Below are 21,027 nucleotides of genomic sequence, written 5' to 3' on the forward strand. Positions count from 1 at the left end.
GTTTGTCCATGACTTGGTGGTATCTCTTTGTTTTTCCTCCCTTCACTTACAATGAGGATGGAAGCAGTACCTGCTCAGAACCCTAAAATCAGTACCGTAAAATCAGTTTTGAATCTTTCCCTGTTTGCTAACCACACCAACGTTACCCTTAATACCTCTGGAGCTGCTTCCTGGGATGACTTTGAGATTTGCTCCCTGGATCACCTTTGCTCCCAGGACAACAGGTGTGCACAGCACATGCAATTAATGTTGTTGTCGTGTCTTTCCTTGTGGAAATGGAACACAGAGGGCCAGAGAATCAGCTGTTCTCGATCGCTGTCTCTCCCGTGAGGCCTTTTGAATATAATATGAAACTTAGGTGACTGTACTCCCCTTCATGTGTTGGTCACTGGTGGTTAACAGTGAAGATCTCCGCAGCATCTCTGCAGATTTTGCAACAAAGTATCTCCAAGCATGCCACCCCCCTCCCTCCCTCCTGTCATCTGATGTGCTGTTTTCCCGGCAAGCCTGGGCCTCCAGAACCCTGCCTTGTTGAGCCAGACACACTAGCCTTTTTTGAAGGAGAAAGTAGTTAAGGACATTGAGGTCAATGGGACAAAATACAACATGGTTTTACAAAAGGTAGATCGTACCAAACCAACCTGATCTCCTTCTTTGAGAAAGTAACAGATTTTTTAGACAAAGGAAACACAGTGGATCAAATTTACCTAGATTTCACTAAGGTGTTTGATACGGTGTGACACGGGGAATTATTAGTTCAATTGGAAAAGATGGGGATCAATATGAAAACTGAAAGGTGGAAAAGGAAATGGTTAACAGGGAGACTACAGCAGGTCCTACTGAAAGGTGAACTGTCAGGCTGGAGGGAGGTTACCAGTGGAGTTCCTCAGGGCTCAGTTTTGGGACCAATCTAATTTAATCTTTTTATTACTGATCTCAGCACAAAAAGTGGGAGTGTGCTAATAAAGTCTGAGGATGATACAAATCTGGGAGGTATTGCTAATTTAGAGAGAGACCGGGATATCATACAGGAAGATTTGGATGACCTTGTAAACTAGAGTAATAGTAATAGGATGAAATTTAATAGTGAGAAGTGTAAGTTTATGCATTTAGGGATTAATAACAAGAATTTTTGTTATAAACTGGGGACGCATCAATTAGAAGTAGCAGAGGAGGAGAAGGACCTTGGAATATTAGTTGATCATAGGGTGACTATGAGCCGCCAATGTGATATGGCCGTGAAAAAAGCTAATGCGGTCGTGGGATGCATCAGGCGAGGTATTTCCAGTAGAGATAAGGAGGCTTTAGTACCGTTCTACAAGGCACTGGTGAGACCTCACCTGGAATACTGTGTGCAGTTCTGGTCTCTCATATTTAAGAAGGATGAATTCAAACTGGAACAGGTACAGAGAAGGGCTACTAGGATGATCCAAGGAATGGAAAACCTGTCTTATGAAAGGAGACTCAAGGAGCTTGGCTTGTTTAGCCTAACCAAAAGAAGGCTGAGGGGAGATATGGTTGCTCTCTGTAAATATATCAGAGGGATAAATACCGGAGAGGGAGAGGAATTATTTAAGCTCAGTACCAATGTGGACACAAGAACAAATGGATATAAACTGGTCATTGGGAAGTTTAATCAGAGGAGTGAAGTTTTGGAATAGCCTTCCAAGGCAAGCAGTGGGGGCAAAAGACCTATCTGGCTTTAAGATTAAACTCAATAAGTTTATGGAGGAGATGGTATGATGGGATAAGATAATTTTGACAATAAATTAATCTTTAAATAGTCATGGTAAATAGGCCCAATGGTCGGTGATGGGATGTTAGATGGGGTGGGAGCTGAGTTACTACAGAGAATTCTTTCCTGGGTATCTGGCTGGTGAATCTTGCCCATAAGCTCAGGGTTTAGCTGATCGCCATATTTGGGGTCGGGAAGGAATTTTTCTCCAGGGCAGATTGTTAGGGGCCCTGGAGGTTTTTCGCCTTCCTCTGTAGCATGGGGCATGGGTCACTTGCTGGAGGATTCTCTGCTCCTTGAAGTCTTTAAACCATGATTTGAGGACTTCAATAGCTCAGACATAGGTGAGAGGTTTGTCGCAGGAGTGGGTGGGTGAGATTCTGTGGCCTGCGTTGTGCAGGAGGTCAGACTAGATGATCATAATGGTCCTTTCTGACCTTAACATCCATGAATCTATGAAATCCTCCTCTCCCCCACACACGCACAAACATTGTTTTGGGACAAAGCTGTAAGGTGTATTTGTAACATGTTTGTGAAAAGTTTCAGGTCAATCCAAACGGTATTGTTTTTGACAATAATTTAATTAGTCAAGATGAAATTCACTCATTTCTGCACACCTTTCCATCCCAAAGTTGGGAAATTACGTAAAGAGGCATTTGAAGTGGTGACCAACAAATAAAGTGGAATACAGTCACCTCAGTTTTGTGTCATGCTAAAATGACCTCACAGGAGAGAGAGTGATCCAGGCCAGCTGATTCTCTGTCCGTCTGTGTTCCATTTCCACAAGGAAAGATACGGCAACACCATTAATTGTATGTGCTGTGCACATCTGTTATCCTGGGAGCAAAGATGCTCCAGAGACCAAATCTGAAAGTCATCAAAGCCAAATTTAACCTCTGCCGCCTAAGTTAGCAGCTCCAGAGGTATTAAGGGTAAGGTTGGTGTGGTTAGCAAACAGAGAAAGATTCAACTCTCAGTTTGATTTTTGGGTTCTGAGCTGGTACTGCTTCCCCCTCAACTCATTGTAAGTGAAGGGCAGAGAAACAGAGAGGTACCACCAAGTCATGGGCAAGTAAGTCAGTTTCAGAGCATTTCAGTCTTTAATTGAAATGACATTCATGGGAGGGGAAGGAAGAAATTATCCTAAGAGGACAAATTGCAACTTTTCTGAACATATTTACCTATCAAAGGAAGGAAAGAGTTTTATCAAGGGAGGGAGAAGAGTGACAGGAAAAGGAGAGAAAAATCACTTTAATGGGAAGGGGGAAAACTCACCGATGGATACAGGGAATATCTATACTAAGGCCAATACATTGACTCAGCTGTGATGTGCAGCAGCACCATAGTGTAGATGCTTTCCACAGCAATGGAAGGATTTTTCCTTTGATGTAGTTAATCCACGTTCCCGAGAGGCAGTAGCTAGGTCAATGAAAGAATGACACTGAAGGTCAGTACAAGCTAACTGCCTCGCACAGGGTGTGAGAAGTTTCCCCGCCCTGTGCGACAGAGCTCTGTTGATCTAATTTTTAAGCGTTAACCGGGTCTCAGAGAAGCTGCAATGGAAAAGACCATTTGGGAAATCTAGTCCTATCTCCCTGCCAGGGCAGCAGAATCCTCTTCAGTTCTTTTTGTTCAGGCGAGTTGGAAATATTCCAGCTGTCCCAGCTTCCCAGTAGAGATTATTCTGCATTCTGACTGAGCTCAGTGTCAGGCTGTGTGTGTGTAGTGGACACTCTGACTCTGTGTGTGTGTGTTTGGTTTGCAGGGGGCACTGTGTGCGTTGTGTGTAGTGGGCAATCTGTCTGTGTGTGTTTGGTGTGCATTGGGCACTATGTGTGTGCATGTGGTGGGGAGTGCAGTGGAGCTGAATGTCAAGTGGAGACGGATGCGTGTTCCTTGCCCTGCCAGTGCTCACGCTGGCTTCCCCCCTCCCCCCAGTGCAGGGCTCCTTGTGAGATCATAGAGTCATAGGACTGGAAGGGATCTCGAGAGGTCATCTAGTCCACTCCCCTGCACTCACAGCACAACAGAGTATTATCTACACCATCCCTGACAGGTGTTTGTCTAACATGCTCTTAACAATCTGTAGTGGTGGAGATTCCACAACCTCCCTGAGCAAGTTATTCCAGTCCTTAGCCACCCTCACTGTTGGGATGTTTTACCTAATGTCCAACCTAAATCACCCTTCCTGCAACTGAAGTCCATCGGTTCTTGTGCTGTCCTCCCATGCTGCCCACGTCGTCCCCCCCTGCCCCAGACACACACACATTGTTTTGCAATTTTATTCCTAAACTCTGTATGACAGGTTGTGTCACAGAAACCCCTTTGGAACTGTTTCAGAGTAGCAGCCGTGTTAGCCTGTAGCTGCAAAAAGAAAAGGAGGACGTGTGGTACCTTAGAGACGAACAAATTTATTGGAGCATAAGCTTTTGTGAGCTACAGCTCACTTCATCAGATGCATTCAGTGTAAAATACAGTGGGAACTGCCACCCGATGTCCTGAGATGTGAAGTTGAAAATTTCACCCTCTAGGTGGATGCCCCTAGGAACCAGCTTATAAAATCATTCTCTCTTTCTGGACCTGTGAGTCTTCCTCAGGTTTTCTCCACTGACCTCAATTGAGGCCTGCAGACCTTGTTGGAATACAAACAAATTAATATGAATAACAAAATAATAATGAACAATAATCACATGGGCTCTGCAACATTACGTCGTAATGGGCTGGGAATTGAATTTAACTGTTTCCACTCCAATAACTAAACCAATACAGAGTTAAACAGATTCAAGAATTGGTTAGGAGTTTATTCATTGCTTTCCTCAGGGCGTCCTTCACCTCCGTGTTCCTCAGGCTGTAGATGAGGGGGTTCAACATGGGGATCACCAGCGTGTAAAACACTGAGGCCACTTTGTCTCTGTCCATGGAATAGCTGGAGGCGGGACGCAAATATATGAAGAGGAGGGTGCCAAAAGACAGGACCACAGCGGTTAAGTGGAAAATGCAAGTCGAGAATGCTTTGCGCCGGCCCTCAGCAGAGCGGATCTGCAGGATGGTGGAGATGACGTAGACATAGGAGAGGAGGACAGTCACAAAGCTGCTCCCTGTAATGCAGCTCATCATAGCAAACATCACAATCTCATTGATGCGGGTGTGAGAACAGGAGAGTGCCAGCAGTGGGGGGATGTCACAGAAGAAATGATTGATGATGTTGAAGCTGCAGAATGACAGCCGAAATGTGCAACATGTGTACATCATTGAATCCACCACCCAAACAGCGTATGCCCCAGCCACCAGCTGTTTACAAAGGTGCCTAGACATTGTGACCGTATAGAGCAGAGGGTTACAGATGGCCACATAATGGTCATATGCCATCACAGCCAGCAAGAGGCACTCAACATCTCCAAAAATGAAAGAGAGATACATTTGCACAGTGCAGGCAGTGTAAGAAATGTTTTTCCTCTCGGCTAAGAAATTCAGCAGCATCTTAGGGGAAATTATGAAGGAAAGGCAGAGGTCACAGAAAGACAAATTCCTGAGGAAAAAGTACATGGGGGTGTGGAGTCGGGGATCAATTGTGATTAACAAGATCATCCCCCCAATCCCCACCAGGGTGACACCATAAATCAGTAGGAATAACACAAAGAGGGGGACCTGCAGCTCCGGACGATCTGTCAGTCCTGAGAGAATGAACTTCATTGCCTCCGAGTGATTTCCCATCTCCTCTGAACACAGACCAGGCAGCTACAGAGATGTTGGCAGGTGGATGGTGCAGAAAACCTGTCCCTTCTCTGTAATGACGTAAGAGAGGATAAATAGAGATCAGTTTCTCAATGGACGTCAGTACCTGCTCAGGGAAGGGCTTAGTCCACAGAGCCAGATATTCACAGCTGGTCATTCCAGGTGTTTGACAAAATGCACACTCTGTGCAAACACAATGACACACAGGTTAATCATGTCCCACACACAAACATTACTGTTCACAAATCTGAAAAGAAAACAGTAACTTGTGACTCTGCTGTGAGAGAATCAGTCTGAAGGGATTATTCCCATCGCTAAAGAAGGGGTGAGAGTAACGGAGTGTCAATCTTTCCACCCTCTTTGGGCAAGGGGAGCTCTGTGACTTCACATGTCCGTTTGGGGTAAAGTTGTTTACCGTGCTTAGTAAGCTTTTTGGCATTTACTTTAGCCTGTCTGAAAACCCAGAGACATAATGGAAATCCCTGACTTCAGCGACTAGGTAATTGCCTACTTTTTTCCAACCAAGGTGGTCACTCCTTTAGCTGAAGGGGTAGGAGTTGGGGCTGAGGCTTTTGGTGCAGGAGTTCTCTAATTCAATACCTGCTGATCCCCAAGGTGTCTATGTGTGTGCGTGTCTGTAATTCAGGAGAATAGCATGTACCTGCTGAGAAGAGAGGGAGAGATGTGGTGGTGTTTCATCATTGACAGAAACTGCCAGTCTGGACCATTCGGGAAGCTTTATACGAAGATGTGTGATCTGTGGGACATAATTCCTGAAGCAACTGGGAATACCTGAGCTCAGAGAGCCATAACACCTAAATGAATTCAGTAAACCAAAGCCACCCTCTGTGTAATTGGTGCCCAGGGGATTAATTTGACCGACTCTTTCTACTGGTTTATTAAATGATGCAATTACTACAAGAGTTACAGAGTATGAGGTTTGGGGTGTATTTCATCCTGCTGTTTTCACTTCAAGCTGGGTACTGCATAGAGCTGATCCACAAAGGGTTTTGTTTTTTTGTGAAGACCAAAATCTTTTCACTAAAATCTTAATAGTTTGACTCAGAAATACCATGAGGGTGCCTCAGACACTCCACAGCACCAATCTCTTCCATGTTCCTCGCTCCCAGCCTGGACTACATCCCCCGTGATTCATGATGGTCTCTCCTCTTGCTGAAGTGCCCTGGAACATCACCAGAGTCCCACAGCCATGGTTAGGGAGGAGGGGAGTTTGGTATTTTGATGGAAAGCTTATAATTTCCAGGGAAAAGATAACTTCTCAGAAAAAATAGTTAAATGGAAAATCCAATTTCCTATCAAAAAAACTTCTCAAAAAAATTTTCAACCAGCCTTAGCAACAAATTTGGAATCAAAGGAACTGAAAGTTAGATACAGGTGAAACAAATTAATTGTCTGCAGGTGTAGCTGATATCTTCTCTGTCATTCCTGGTTTCAGAGTAACCTCATTGTCCTGGCCCCAGTAGGTGGAATGTAAAACCTTTAAGACATGTAAGAGTACTCCAGATTATCTAGCTATTTATAGTATGCCAATCACCATGGTATCCTATGTCCTTCCCTTGCTAGGTTACTCCCCAAAGTAGGAAAGATAGGGTCACTCATTTTGCTTGATGCTGACCACATTATGACCAGAGGAGCTCAGGGGGAGGCCACAACATGCTACAGACTTGTGCAGTTCACAAAACTGTCCGTCTTGCATGCATATGATCTGCACACAGAGCTCAGCTATAGAATGCTAAATAAATCTATGAGTCAACTAAAAATAGTCATGCTCTCCTCACAAATATTAATAATATTTTTATCATGTATGTGAAGTTATAAGACTACACTGTATTGTGTCCTTAAGACATGGTGAAAACTGAGGCTGGCAAACTGCTCTGTCTTAAACAAAGAAATTTGTGTTCTACTTAATTTTGTATCTAAATATGTGAGGAAAAAGCAGCAGGGAACATCCTTCTACAAAGACACTTTGTCTTCTGGTAAACAGGTGGAAATGTTTCTCAAAGGGGGAATAGGACTCTAAAAAGAAAGCGCAGACATCCCAAGGCACCTCTCTCTCTCTCTCTATGTCCATTGATTCACTGCATCTGAAGGGATAAAGGAAGCAGCCATTGGAGTAGGGGATGGCTCCTGACCTAAGATGTTTGGTCAGTGAGACTGCTGAGAGCATGTGGTGAGGAAACTTTTGCTTTGAATTTCACATCATTTGTTAACTTAGGCACAAGTTGCATTCTAGCTTTATTTTTCTTGAAACCATCTCTAACTTCTATGCCTCCTTATTTGCACTCACTTAAATTCTATCTTTGTAGTCAATAAACTTTGTTTTTTTATTGTTTTATCTAATCCAGTGTGTTTAAATAGAAGTGTCTGAGAAATTAAGTTGCATGCATGTTAGTGCTATTAAAGAAATAATGGACAATGTAGCTTGCATTGTCCAGGAGAGGACTGGGCAACACAGGACATACATTTCTGGAGGGAAATCAAAGACTGGGGAATGTGTTGGGGTCACCTTGCCGTATAAGCAAGGGTGGTTGTTAGGATATAGATATTCAGGCCTGTCTGTAAAGGCCTGTACTTTAAGAATTTAGGGGTATTCTTATCACTTGGCTAGTTCTAGAGGTATAAAAGAAAGAATCAAAATTACTGTCTGCTGGTGTAAGGGCCTTCTCTTACTCTGACAGTTTGAGGCCCTGTTCTTAGCCTAAGGCCTTTGGCTAAGCAGCAGAGGCAGCCATAAGCTAGGAAGCGACAGGTCACATCCTCACATTCCAAACTAGTCACATTGAAGTAAGGTGCTATTGGGCTGTCAGGCACTATCAGGACAGGATTGTATTCCTATCACCTCCAGAGAAAGGGAAGTGCCTAGAAATGTAAAAGGAAACTTAGTTTGATAGCATCCTGTCTGGCAAGAACTCACTTATCAATAGCTGGGATGTGAAATCCTCACTTCTATATTGTTTTGTCATTATAGTTCCCACTTTGCTATTGTTTGTCTGTATAATCTCTGTCTGGTTCTGTGATTGTTTCTGTCTGCTGTATAATTAATTTTGCTGGGTGTAATCTAATTATTGTGGTGGGATATAATTGGTTAGCTAATCATATTACAATATGTTAGGATTGGTTAGTTAAATTTCAGAAGAATGATTGGTTAAGGTATAGCTAAGAATATTACTATATAAATTAGGGGAAAACAGGAAGTAAGTTGGGATTCAAAAATAAGGAAAAAGGAACTTGTATTTAAGCTTGCTGGAAGTTCACCCCAATAAACATTGAATTGTTTGCACCTTCGGACTTTGGGTATTGTTGCTCTCTGTTCATGCGAGAAGGACCAGGGAAGTGGGAGAGTGAAGGAATAAGCTCTCTAACAGTGGTGAGAGCCTGAGTGTTGCCCAACTATTCCTGGCCAGGCTGCAGTTACACACACATGCCTCGGGTGCGATTTGCATGCTAGATGGTTGTTTGTGAGTGGCCAAGGTTGAAGCCACTTCAGCAAGGCATTGCAAGGTTTCAGGCAGGTATGACACAGCTCCTGATTAGTCTGGGTTGGACCCTGGTATGTCACAGCCACCAACCTAGAAAATATCCCAGGAACACCAAAGGTGCGGTGCTGATTGACAGCAGTGTTCAATTGACATGAAAGTGTAGGTCCCCCAAGGGATGGGCCCATGCACTGATCCATGGCTGCAGATGCACAAGGACATTGTGGTCATCACCTTTCCACAAGGAGACCCAAGGCAGGCCCAGTAATGACTCTTCCCTTCTTCACTATGGTAGGAGAAATTATCCCGCAAGGGTGTGCAGGCTTGGCTGGTATTATCAGTGCTCCAGGGAATGTTGGTGCCCCCTTCTCCTAAGTGGTCCCAACCTGTGAGGCATTGCAGGGTCGATTGTATTAGGAGGAAAAATTGATGATCCAAGTCAGCTACATTCTTTGGCATAATCCATGGGGGAGGGGCTACAAAGAATGGAGGCAAAGTCCTGCTTCCCTGAACACCACTAGAAACAACCAAAACCCAGCAATCTCTGTATCCAAAGTCTGTCACCCCAGGTCTCTGCCCAGGAAACACTATGCCCCTACTTCCTCTAAGAGTCATACTCATAACTCCTCCTCCTGGTTTTTGTGCCTCCTGTGATCCGCAGGTGCCTTGGGCAATCCTCAGTGAAAATGCCAAGGTCAGGGCAGGCTGCAAAAAGGAGGATATTCCCCAAACTGGTGGTTAACACTCAAGATCTCTGCAGCATCTCTGCAGATGATGCTACAAAATATCTCTGAGCATGCCAGCTCCCTTCTGATTCTTTTGTTAGTTTTATTTATTTCCCATAATTTATACTCCGTGAAACAGAGTGTGATGTTGCACCCCATAATTCTTTATAGAAATAAGCTCATGGCTGTAAATATGACATAACTTCAATATGTTTTATGCCAGATATGCTGTGTAACATATCTCTGCAAAGCTTATGATCTACTGCATATATTCATCCTGTTTGTGTGCATGTAACGTTTTTGTATTCAAAGTTATGAATACTTGTTATGTACTTGCTTGATTGTAAGTACCCTCAGTGAAGCAGTTGGACAGCTTCTTGAGAAAAAAACTATTCTCTGTAAGTGCCCAATCAAGAAACACTTAAGCTAACAATGAACTTTGAGAGTTTCCAATCCACATATGAGCTTTCCTGGGAATGTAGTGTTGTCATGTAAGGAACTGAGTCATGACTTGCCCATGTGAATCCAAAACTCCATCTTGGAGCTGGATTCTGCAGAGGAGAGGGGAAGGGGTTTCCACCCACGAGAGAGACTATATAAGCCCCTGGGGAAACCCCTCCATTTTGTCTTCAGCTGGCACAAAAGATAGCCCCTCCACCCCAAGGAGATGCCTGAAAGAAACTGGAACAAAGGACAGTAACTACAGGGGTGTGAGTGATTGCTGGACCCACACTAGGAGGAAGTCTCATCTGTAAAACAGGCTTATTGCAACATCTTTGAGGGTGAGATTTACCTGCATTTAGTTTTCACTGTAGTAGGCTTCAACTTACATGTTTTATTTTATTTTGTTTGGTAATTCACTTTGTTCTGTCTGTTATTACTTGGAACCACTTAAATTCCACTTTCTGTATTTAATAAAATCACATTTTACTTATTCATTAACCCAGAGTATGTATGAATTCCAGGAGGCGGGGGTGGGCAAACAGCTGTGCATATCTCTCTATCAGTGTTATAGAGGGCGAACAATTTATGAGTTTACCCTATATAAGCTTTATAAAGAGTAAAACGGATTTATTTGGGGTTTGGACCCCATTGGGAGCTGGCTATCTGAATGTTAGAAATAGGAGCACTTCTTAAGTTGTTTTCAGTGAAGCCTGCAGCTTGTGGAGGACGTGGTTGAAACTTGGATCCGGGTTTGCAACAGGCAAGCGTGTCTAGCTCAAACAAGGTAAGGTACTGAAGTCCCAAGCTGGCAGGGAAAACAGGCTCAGAGGGAGACTCAGCACATCGCGTGGCAGTCCCAAAGGGGTTTCTGTGACCCAAGACGTCACAGTGGCGTAGCTGAGCAGGATCTGTGCACAGCTGATTTCTTTGAGACTCTGGTCGTGATTTTAAGTGAGTTTTGGCTGTGGTGGGTCGAGAATAGACAAAGTGATTACTGTTTTGTTAGTTTCTGATTGCTTATTTTGGGTAAGGGAAATAGGGACAGAAAAATAAGCAAAATAAGTAAAAGTGAAGATCAAAAGAAGCTAGAACTGCCGAAGTTGCAGACTGGCCAGAAAGGCTGAAAACTGGGTACTGTGAAAGTCTCAATTAACTAAGAAGCCCCTGAACTGAGTGAATCTCAGTTTCAGTGAACTGCAGATAATGCTAGATAATAGATAATACTTAGAAGTGCCATGATTGCAGGAGAGTGGACTAGATGACCTCCCGAGATCCCTTCCAGTCCTATGATTCTGTGATCTGACAAGGAGCCCTGCACTGGGGGGAGGGACCTCTATTCTATTCTATTCTATTCTATTCTATTCTATGAGGGGGGACGCCAGCCTGAGCACTGGGCAGGGCAAGGGACACGCATCTGTCTCCACTTGACATTCAGCTCCAGTGTACCCCCACCACATGCACACACATAGTGCCCACTGCACAGCAAACACACACACACTGTGCCCACTTCACAGCAAACACACACGCACACAGAGTGCCCAATACACACTCACAGCCTCACACTGAGCTCAATCAGAATACAGAAGAATCTCTACGGGGAAGCTGGGATAAGTGGAATATTTCCAACTACCCTGAACAAAAAGAACCGAAGGGGATTCTGCTGCCCTGGCAGGGAGATAGGACTAGATTTCCCAAATGGTCTTTTCCATTGGCAGCTTCTCTGAGGCCTGGTTTATGCTTAAAAATTAGATCAACAGAGCTCTGTCGCACAGGGCGGGGAAACTTCTCACACCCTGTGCGAGGCAGTTAGCTTGTACTGACCCTCAATGTCATTCTTCCACTGACTTAGCTACTGCCTCTCGGAGACCTGGATTAACTACATCGATGGAAAACCCCTTCCACCAATGTGGAAAGCATCTATGCTGCGGTACTGCTGCACACCTTGCTGAGTCAATGTAATGGCCTTAGTATGGACATTCCCTGAATGGATGCGGGAGTTTCCCCCTTCCTATTAAAGCAGTTTTTCTCTCCTTTTCCTGTCACTCTTCTCCCTCCCTTCATAAAGCTCTTTCCTCCTTTTGATAGGTAAATATGTTCAGAAAAGTTAAAATTTGTCTAAGGATAATTCCTTTCTTCCCTTCCCATGAATGGCCCACTGTAATTTCAATTAAAGGCCAAAACGCTCTGAAACTGACTTGTTTGCCCATGACTTGGTGATATCTCTTTGTTTTTCCTCCCTTCACATACAATGAGTTGAGGACGGAAGCAGTGCCTGCTCATAACCATAAAAATCAGATTAAGAGTCGAACTTTTCCCTGTTTGCTAACCACACCAAGGTTACCCTTAATACGTCTGGAGCTGCTTTATGGGATGAATTTGAGATTTGCTCCCTGTAACATCTTTGCTCCCAGGACTACAGGTGTGCAGAGCACATGCAAAGCAGTATTGTTCCCTTCCTTGTGAAATGGAACACAGAGGGCCAGAGCATCAGCTGGTCTGGTTCTCTGTCTCTCCCGTAAGACCTTTTGAATATGATATGAAACTTGGGTGACTGTATTCCACTTCATGTGTTTGTCCCTCTCCAAATGGCTCTTTAAGTAATTTCCCAGCATTGAGACATGAAAATATCGAGAAAAGGGTGAATTTCTTCCAGACTAAACATAGAATCATAGACTTTAAGGTCAGAAGGGACAATTGTGATCGTCGAGTCTGTCCTCCTGCACAACGCAGGCCACAGAATCTCACCCACCCACTCCTGTAAGAAACCTTGAACCTCTGTCTAAGCTATTGAAGTCATCAAATCGTGGTTGAAAGACTTTGAGGTGCAGAGAATCCTCCAGAAAGTGACCCATGCCCCACGCTACAGAGGAAGGTGAAAACCCCCCAGGGCCTCTTACAATCTTCCCTGGAGGAGAATTCCTTCCCAACCCCAAATATGGAGATTAGCTAAACCCTGAGCATGTGGGCAAGATTCACCAGCCAGACACCAGGAAAGAATTCTCTGTAGTAACTCAGATCCCACCCCATCTAACATCCCATCACAGGCCATTGTGCATACCTACCGCTAATAGTTGAAGATTAATTAATTGCCAAAATTAGGCTATCCCATCATATCCTCCCTTCCATAAACTTATCAAGCTTAGTCTTGAAGCCAGATATGTATTTTGCCTCCACTGCTTCCCTTGGAAGGCTGTTCCAGAACTTCACTCCTCTGATGGTTAGAAACCTCCATCTAATTTCAAGTCTAAACTTCCTGCTGGCCAGTTTATATCCATTTGTTCTTGTGTCCACATTGGTACTGAGCTTAAATAATTCTTCTCCCTCCGTGATATTTATCCCTCTGATACATGTATAGAGAGTAATCATATCTCCCCTCAGCCTTCTTTTGGTTTGGTTAAACAATCCAAGCTCTTTGAGTCTCCTTTCATAAGACAGGTTTTCCATTCCTCGGATCAGCCTAGTAGCCTTTCTCTGTACCTGTTCCAGTTTGAATTCATCTTTCTTAAACATAGGAGACCAGAACTGCACACAATATTCCAGAGCAGGCCTCACCAGTGCCTTCTATAACAGTACTAAAGCCTCCTTATCTCTCCTGGAAATACCTCGCCTGATGCATCCCAAGACCGCATTAGCTTTTTTTCATGGCCATATCACCTTGGCAGCTCATAATCATCCTGCGGTCAACCAATACTACGAGGTCCTTCTCCTCCTCTATTACTTTCAATTGATGCGTCCCCAGTTTATAACAAAAATTCTTGTTATTAATCACTAAATGCATGACCTTGTACTTTTCTCTATTAAATTTATTAATAATTTATTGTAAAAAAACCATGCCATTGGGGTTGACCTGAAACTATTCACAAATGTGTTACAAATTCTCCTAATAACCTTGTCCCAAAACAGTGTGTGTGGGGGAGGAGGATTTAGGTACTGGTCGCAAAGCAGCCACCGTTAGGAGGTGCTGATGCTCCCTCTCTTTGTAATTTTTAGCTTAACAGTGAGGGTGTTCACCTGTGAGGTGGGAGATCTAGGTGCAATTCCCCTTTCTGTCCAGTGCTGGGCAAAGATGTGCACTTGGGTTTCCTGTATTTCCAGAAAGCATCCCAGCCCCTGAGTGATGTGCTATTCTAGTCTTTGGTTGTTCTCAATCTCTCCTTTCAAGGTTGTTCTACAGTGGATAACAAATTAAAAAACGATTGGAACAGAGACATGAAGCTGAGGATGTCGGTGCCCCGAACCACTTGTCTATAGAGTCATAACTTAGATCAATTTACAGCAGTAGCGTAGACCAGTCCTGAGAACGATGCAGGACAGAACATAGCCCAGTCACCAGGATCCTGTCCGACAATGTGGGAGACCCACTTTCAAATGTGCCTAAGGATCTGGGGAGGGTATTTAATCCTGTCAGAACTGAGTTAATTTTCATACCAAGGCCCTTCTGAGTTTGGAATGGACCAATGGCTGTTTCTGTCCTTACTGGCAGACCTTGACCTAAGTGAGTAGCTTCCTTCCCTATCTCTCTGACCAGTTCGCTCTCTTCTTCTGGCAGTCGTTGATCTCCTCGGGAGGAAGTTGAAGGAGAAATAATTAAAGTAAGTTATGTGAAAACCACAGAATCATAGAATATCAGATTGGAAGGCACCTCAGGAGGTCATCTAGTCCAGCCCCCTGCTCAAAGCAGGACTAATCCCCAACTAAATCATCCCAGCCTGGGCTTTGTCAAGCCTGACCTTAAAAACTTCAAAGGAAGGAGATTCCACCACCTCCCTAGGTAACGCATTCCAGTGCTTCACCACCCTCCTAGTGAAAAAGTTTTTCCTAATATCCAACCTAATATCCTCCCCCATTGCAACTTGAGACCATTACTCCTTGTTCTGTCATCTGCTACCACTGAGAACAGTCTAGAGCCACCCTCTTTGAAGCCCCCCTTCAGGTAGTTGAAAGCAGCTATCAAATCCCTCCTCATTCTTACTAAACAATCCCAGTTCCCTCAGCCTCTCCTCATAAGTCATGTGTTCCAGTCCCCTAATCATTTTTGATGCCCTCCACTGGACACTTTCCAATTTTTCCACATCCTTCTCATAATGTGGGGCCCAAAACTGGACACAATACTCCAGATGAGACCTCACCAATGTCGAACAGAGGGGAATGATCATGTCCCTCGATCTGCTGGCAATGCCCATACTTATGCAGCCCAAAATGCCATTAACCTTCTTGCCAACACTGTTGGCACACTGTTGACTCATATCCAGCTTCTCATCCACTGTAACCCCTAGGTCCTTTTCTGCAGAAAATTCATGCAGCTGGGGTCCAAACTCTGATTCCAGCAGCATTTGCAAAGCAATTCAATTTTATATAGCATCAGCCGAGTTCTAGGTGGCAAACATTTGAGGTTTATTTCGCTAAAAACTCAACTTAGATTTGCTGCTGTTATTAAAAAGTTGCATGACACCGGGACCCCCTTAAAACCAACTTTTAATTATACTCAAGGGAAACCACTCTAAGAATTGTTAACAGATTTCGTGGAGAGTCTGTGATCATAGTTACAAGCAGTGAGAACAGGAAGCAAAATCATTTGGTTTTGGAACTAATGTCCTGTCACTTTAAAAGTTAATAGGACCAAATCCAGAGCTGGTGTCAGGTGAGATGGCTGTCTAGACTCCAAATACCAGCTGGGGATCTGGATCACTGATTAACTTCAACAGAGATATGCTGATTTATACCTGCTGGGGACTTGCCCAATGCTTGATTCCTCTGGGCAGCGCTATAGGTGTTCGCCAAGGTAACGGCTCACTAAGCACTATGGTCACAATAACTAGGAGTTCAAAATACACAGACACTTGATGTCACTGGGTTATTAGTATTTTGAACCCAAATCTGCAGCCAGCACTCAAAGGTTTAGGCTTTTTACAGGCTCTGACTGATACTCAAGACAGTAATTCTCCGGAACATTGTCCAGGAGCTGGTGAGCAAAGCAAACCAAGAGAAGGGAGAGAGAGCAGACTCTCACGCCCAGCCACGTGTCAGGGAATGAGGAAGACCCCATTTCACCCACCCATCCCTCTCCCATTTACCAACCATCCAGAGAGATGGGGAGAGGAAAGCGATTCAGCCATGACTTCCAAGAGGTAGTTAGGGAAAGAGGATTGTGAGGAATGATGAAGGAAAAGGGGGAACAGTAGCTGCAACCTCTCGGCTAACACCCCCGATATTAAAATCTCTTTTCTCTAAAATTCCTGCTGAACAGCATTACTAGGCAGAACTCCCATCATTCTACACATCGCATTTTCCCTTTCACCCCTAATGTCACTTTTCTGCTCCCTAATTTTCTCATGGCGTTTTTCACCTCCTTATTGCGTAGGGTGTAGATCAAGGGATTCAGAAAGGGGATGACAATGGTGTAGAACACCGCGACCATCTTATCCGCCGAAAAGGTGGTGGAAGGTCTTAAATACATGAAGATACATGGCCCGAAAAATATAATCACTACAGCAATATGGGAGGCACAAGTGGAAAGAGCTTTGCGACGACCTTTGGAGGAGCGAGTTCTCAAGGAGACTAAGATGATGACATAGGACACAACCAGCACAACAAAAGAGGTCAGGGAAATCAAACCCGTATTGGCAAGGATCATGATGCCAACAAGATAAGTGTCAGTGCAGGTCAGTTTCAGCAAAGGGTGCACATCACAGAAATAGTGGTCAATCTCGTTGGGCCCACAGAAGGGTAACTGGATGATTAGGACAGTCTGAACCATGGAATGCACAAAGCCGCCCACCCATGAAGCCATCACAAGGGAGCCACAAACACATCCAGTCATGATGGTTGTGTAATGGAGGGGTTTGCAGATCGCAATGTAACGATCATACGCCATCACTGTGAGGAGGAAGATTTCAGTGCACCCAAAGAAATGGGCTACAAACAGCTGGGCTATGCAGCCATCAAAGGAGATGGTTTTCCTCTCCACAAAGAAGTCTGCAATCAGTTTTGGGGCTGTGACAGAGGAAAGGCACATGTCTACAAAGGACAGATAGCTGAGGAAGAAATACATGGGAGACTTCAGATACTGGCTGCTCTTTACAGTGACAATGATGAGAAGATTTCCCAGCAAAGTAGCGATATAGAGGAGTAAAAAGAACACAAAACACACTGGCCATAACTTCTCATTGTGGCAAAGTCCCAAAAGGATGAATTCAGTCACATTCTGTGTGGGCTCCATGTACTCAGTTTAAATGATGGGTATATGGAATACCGCCAATCCACCTGCCATGACACAAGACAAAGATAGGAAGAATCAACACATATTGACCAGTGATGAGGTGAATATCAAGATGCATTGACTGAAGTGGTAGACTTTGTCCAAAACTAAAAATGAGCAATATGTAACTCAAGGAACTAGAGAAAATTGGCTTGAGTTACATATTGCCATGAACAGTATATACTCAAAATAATTAGAGTGGAAAATCTGAAGATGATTCATTCTAGTCTTCCCCCACAATGAATCATCAAAGGCTTTAATTGTAAGTGAAAAACTTAACCTTAACTATGCTTTGCAATCAGCTCTTCCATGATACAAATTCTATTTTATTCTTATTGCATTGTTAAACACCTTCAGAAGTCCCATTTTTCAACCAAGGACATCTGTTACCTTTGCATGTGAGCACATAAATGCTCACAAAAGTATTGATTTGTACATGCAAACATGAAACTGAGTTACCTAGTTAAGTAACCAAGGATTGAAAACTGGTCTCTGATTATTTTCATCACAAAATTATTTCACAAAATTTACATTTAGTTGAAAAGGCATTTTCATTGAAAAAAAAATGATTTCAGTGGAGAATTTTGACCAGCTTTACACAAACCCCAATTGAAACGAGGATTGAAACAATAATTTATCATCACGACTCACGGATACACTTTAGATTATTTATGCTGTTCCAAAAATGCAAAGCAGCCACAAACACTGTTCGATTGACCAGTTAACTCTGTCGCAAGAGTGGTGGAAAGCAGCTGAAGCCGATGAGCGAACTTGACCCTTTGTGTGTTATCATTTGATTTCAGGTGACTGAATTAAATTTTCTGTGTTCAAAAGAAAGTATTTATGAGTGGTCATAAGCAGGAATGTATTAAATATCGTTTCGGGGTGGTCATTGCTTACAGACTAGCATCTAATAAACCTATTTTATACATTTCAAAACTAAAATTAAAATAACAAATAAAAATAATATGAAGATTTTTCAAGAGAGAAGCTTGTAATGAAGATTTTAGACACATTCATCGTACTTTAGGTGAATTAGTTGGAGACTGATTGATGGAGCGGGGAATTAGATTGGAATGAATCCTAATAAGGTAGTTTTCTTTTTCTTTTACATTTGTAGAGCTAAGCAGGGAAAGAATAGCAGAAAATACTCAACCTTGCTGGAAAACTCACATGGGTTGTATTTGCAGATCTTCAAACATACCTGGATGGTGATGGGTTTTATTTCCCCTGCTTCTAACCTGCTGCTGTAGCAAAGGTGTTCGGGTCTGAACAACAGTAAGCAGTTGAGGAGGGTGATCAGATACTCCCTGCTAGATAGATTTTCTGCTTTGTACATTTCATCCTCACACCCATCTTTACAAGCCCTGTCTTAGGATGTCCTTTGCTGTCTGTCAATTCTGCGAAAACCAAATTAGTGAACTAGAGAAGTGGTTTGGTCAAGGCAGCCCTCAGGAATCTTTTCACATCAACCACTTCCCCAACTCGCAAAGCCTCTGATCTAAGAGCATCTCCATCCCTCGCTCCGCAAAATCTAAGACCCAACAAGATCTTTGGGAAAAATTGTCTCCCTCTCTGCTGTGAAGTCACAGCAGAAATATTTAAAATCAATATGTAGTGGCAGTGCGTCATTGCCTGGTTAATGAGCTCCCAGAGGCACTTCAAGGCTTCTCCGCTGGAAATAGTTGTTGAAGAAGCACTCCCCTATATAGCTTTAAACATGTATTTGAAGCAAACTTTCGAAGTTCTGCTGAGAGTTAGTCCCTTTCATAGTCTTCAAACTCCATTTTTCAATAGGACCCCCTCCCCCACCCCGCCTCCTCATACTTTCACCAAGGGATGGCCTTAGAGATCTTGCTATTGTCCGGTTCCTTCTACTCGCACCCCTACATAACAAGAGGGCACAGGAAATCCTGTGTCAAGTTCCTCATTTCACTCCTATGCTTAGAAAGGGGATCTTGAGAACTTGGGCAAAAGGCCACAAGCTCTGTGGACCTGCTTTGTGTGAACAGCCATTGGATCAGGCCTTAACCGAAGAGAGCTCATGCCCAGCATAATCAATGGAAAATCACCGGGTTGACTTCAGTGGCATTTGCATCACCGCTTAATCACTGATCTACGGGATCGAACAACGTTTGGATTTCTCTTCTATGTGATAATGTGACTCAACTGTGACAGGACCAGGGCTTGCGGTGTCAGATCTCAAAGACACCCTGGCTGCACAGGATGATGGGAGTTCTGAGGAAGCCTGGTGATGTGGCCGCTGCTGCTTACATTCCAGGATGGTATCTTGTATTCCACCCTATGCTTAGTCTGGGATGCCACTGCTGTGGAAAGTTTGGGAACTCTAGCAGCATCGCTGGTGCTGGGACCTCCCATCTCATATAGGCACTTGATACCATTCACAGTGAAAGTGTAACCCACTCGTGAATGTGCGTATCCGACCTTCCTACATGCCTGTCAAGGTTCCTTCCCCACTCTGAGCTCTAGGGTACAGATGTGGGAACCTGCATGAAAGACCCCCTACGTTTATTCTTACCAGCTTAGGTTAAAAACTTCCCCAAGGTACAAACTTTGCCTTGTCCTTGAAGAGTATGTTGTCACCGCCAAGCATGTTAAACAAAGAACAGGGAAAGAGACCACTTGGAGACGTCTTCCCCCAAAATATCTCCCCCCCCCGGCCCCAAGGCCTACACCCCCTTTTCTGGGGAAGGCTTGATAATAATCCTCACCAATTTGTACAAGTGAACACAGACCCAAACACTTGGATCTTAAGAACAATGAAAAATCAATCAGGTTCTTAAAAGAAGAATTTTAATTAAAGAAAAGGTAAAAGAATTACCTCTGCAAAATCAGGATGGTAAATACCTTACAGGGTAATCAGATGCAAAACATAGAGAACCCCTCTAGGCAAAACCTGAAGTTACAAAAAGACACAAAAACAGGAATATACATTCCCTCCAGCACAGCTTATTTTACCAGCCATTAAACAAAAGGAAATCTATTCCATTTTCAGCTAGATTTCTTACTAACTTAACAGGAGTTGGAAGGCTGCATTCCTGATCTGTTCCTGGCAAAAGCAACACACAGACAGCCAGAACCCTTTGTTCCCCCCACTCCAGATTTGAAAGTATCTTGTCCTCCATTGGTCATTTTGGGTCAGGTGCCAGCAAGGCTACCTACGCTTCTTAACCCTTTACAGGTGAAAGGATTTTGCTTCTGGCCAGGAGGGATTTTACAGCGCTGTATACAGAAAGGTGGTTACCCTTCCCTTTATATTTATGACAGTGCCAAAGTGCTGAAGCTGTTGCTCTTTAATTTAAGCTGTACCAACTCCTGCCTTTACTTCCGGAGAACCCCAGTTATATCCATGGTGTGCTGGCTGTCACAGATGGAGGCTGCTACAAAAAACAGTAGTGGGACCATGTAGTCAAGGATATCAAATATGTTTGTACTTCATATGCCTTTGCAAAATCTGTACATGGGGGTGCGGAGGGGAGAGAACATGGCTTGATGCCTTCTCTTCTACTTATGCAGCCATAGACAAACTGGCCCATCAGAAGAGAAGAGTTCATTATTCCCTGTGGCAACAAGACGTTGTGTCATGAAACCACAATTGCAATGATATGGCCA

At 43.8% G+C, this 21,027-nt stretch overlaps 2 protein-coding genes across 2 annotated transcripts; both read right to left on the reverse strand.

Moving 5' to 3' along the window:
- Positions 1–4,516: 4,516 nt before the first annotated feature.
- Positions 4,517–5,449, reverse strand: LOC141989077 (olfactory receptor 5G9-like). Its single transcript, XM_074955333.1, has one exon. It carries the CDS (start codon positions 5,447–5,449, stop codon positions 4,517–4,519), a length of 933 nt encoding a protein of 310 aa, XP_074811434.1.
- Positions 5,450–16,404: 10,955 nt separating this feature from the next.
- Positions 16,405–17,355, reverse strand: LOC141989080 (olfactory receptor 4S2-like). The gene has a single exon (XM_074955336.1). It carries the CDS (start codon positions 17,353–17,355, stop codon positions 16,405–16,407), a length of 951 nt encoding a protein of 316 aa, XP_074811437.1.
- Between the last annotated feature and the right edge of the window lie 3,672 nt (positions 17,356–21,027).

Source organism: Natator depressus, chromosome 6 (genome assembly GCF_965152275.1).
Source record: "Natator depressus isolate rNatDep1 chromosome 6, rNatDep2.hap1, whole genome shotgun sequence".
Taxonomy (NCBI): domain Eukaryota; kingdom Metazoa; phylum Chordata; order Testudines; family Cheloniidae; genus Natator; species Natator depressus.

Bases quoted from the DNA above. Each gene is read 5' to 3' on its own strand.
- LOC141989077 (XM_074955333.1), bottom strand. From the start codon at position 5,449: ATGGGAAATCACTCGGAGGCAATGAAGTTCATTCTCTCAGGACTGACA.
- LOC141989080 (XM_074955336.1), bottom strand. From the start codon at position 17,355: ATGGAGCCCACACAGAATGTGACTGAATTCATCCTTTTGGGACTTTGC.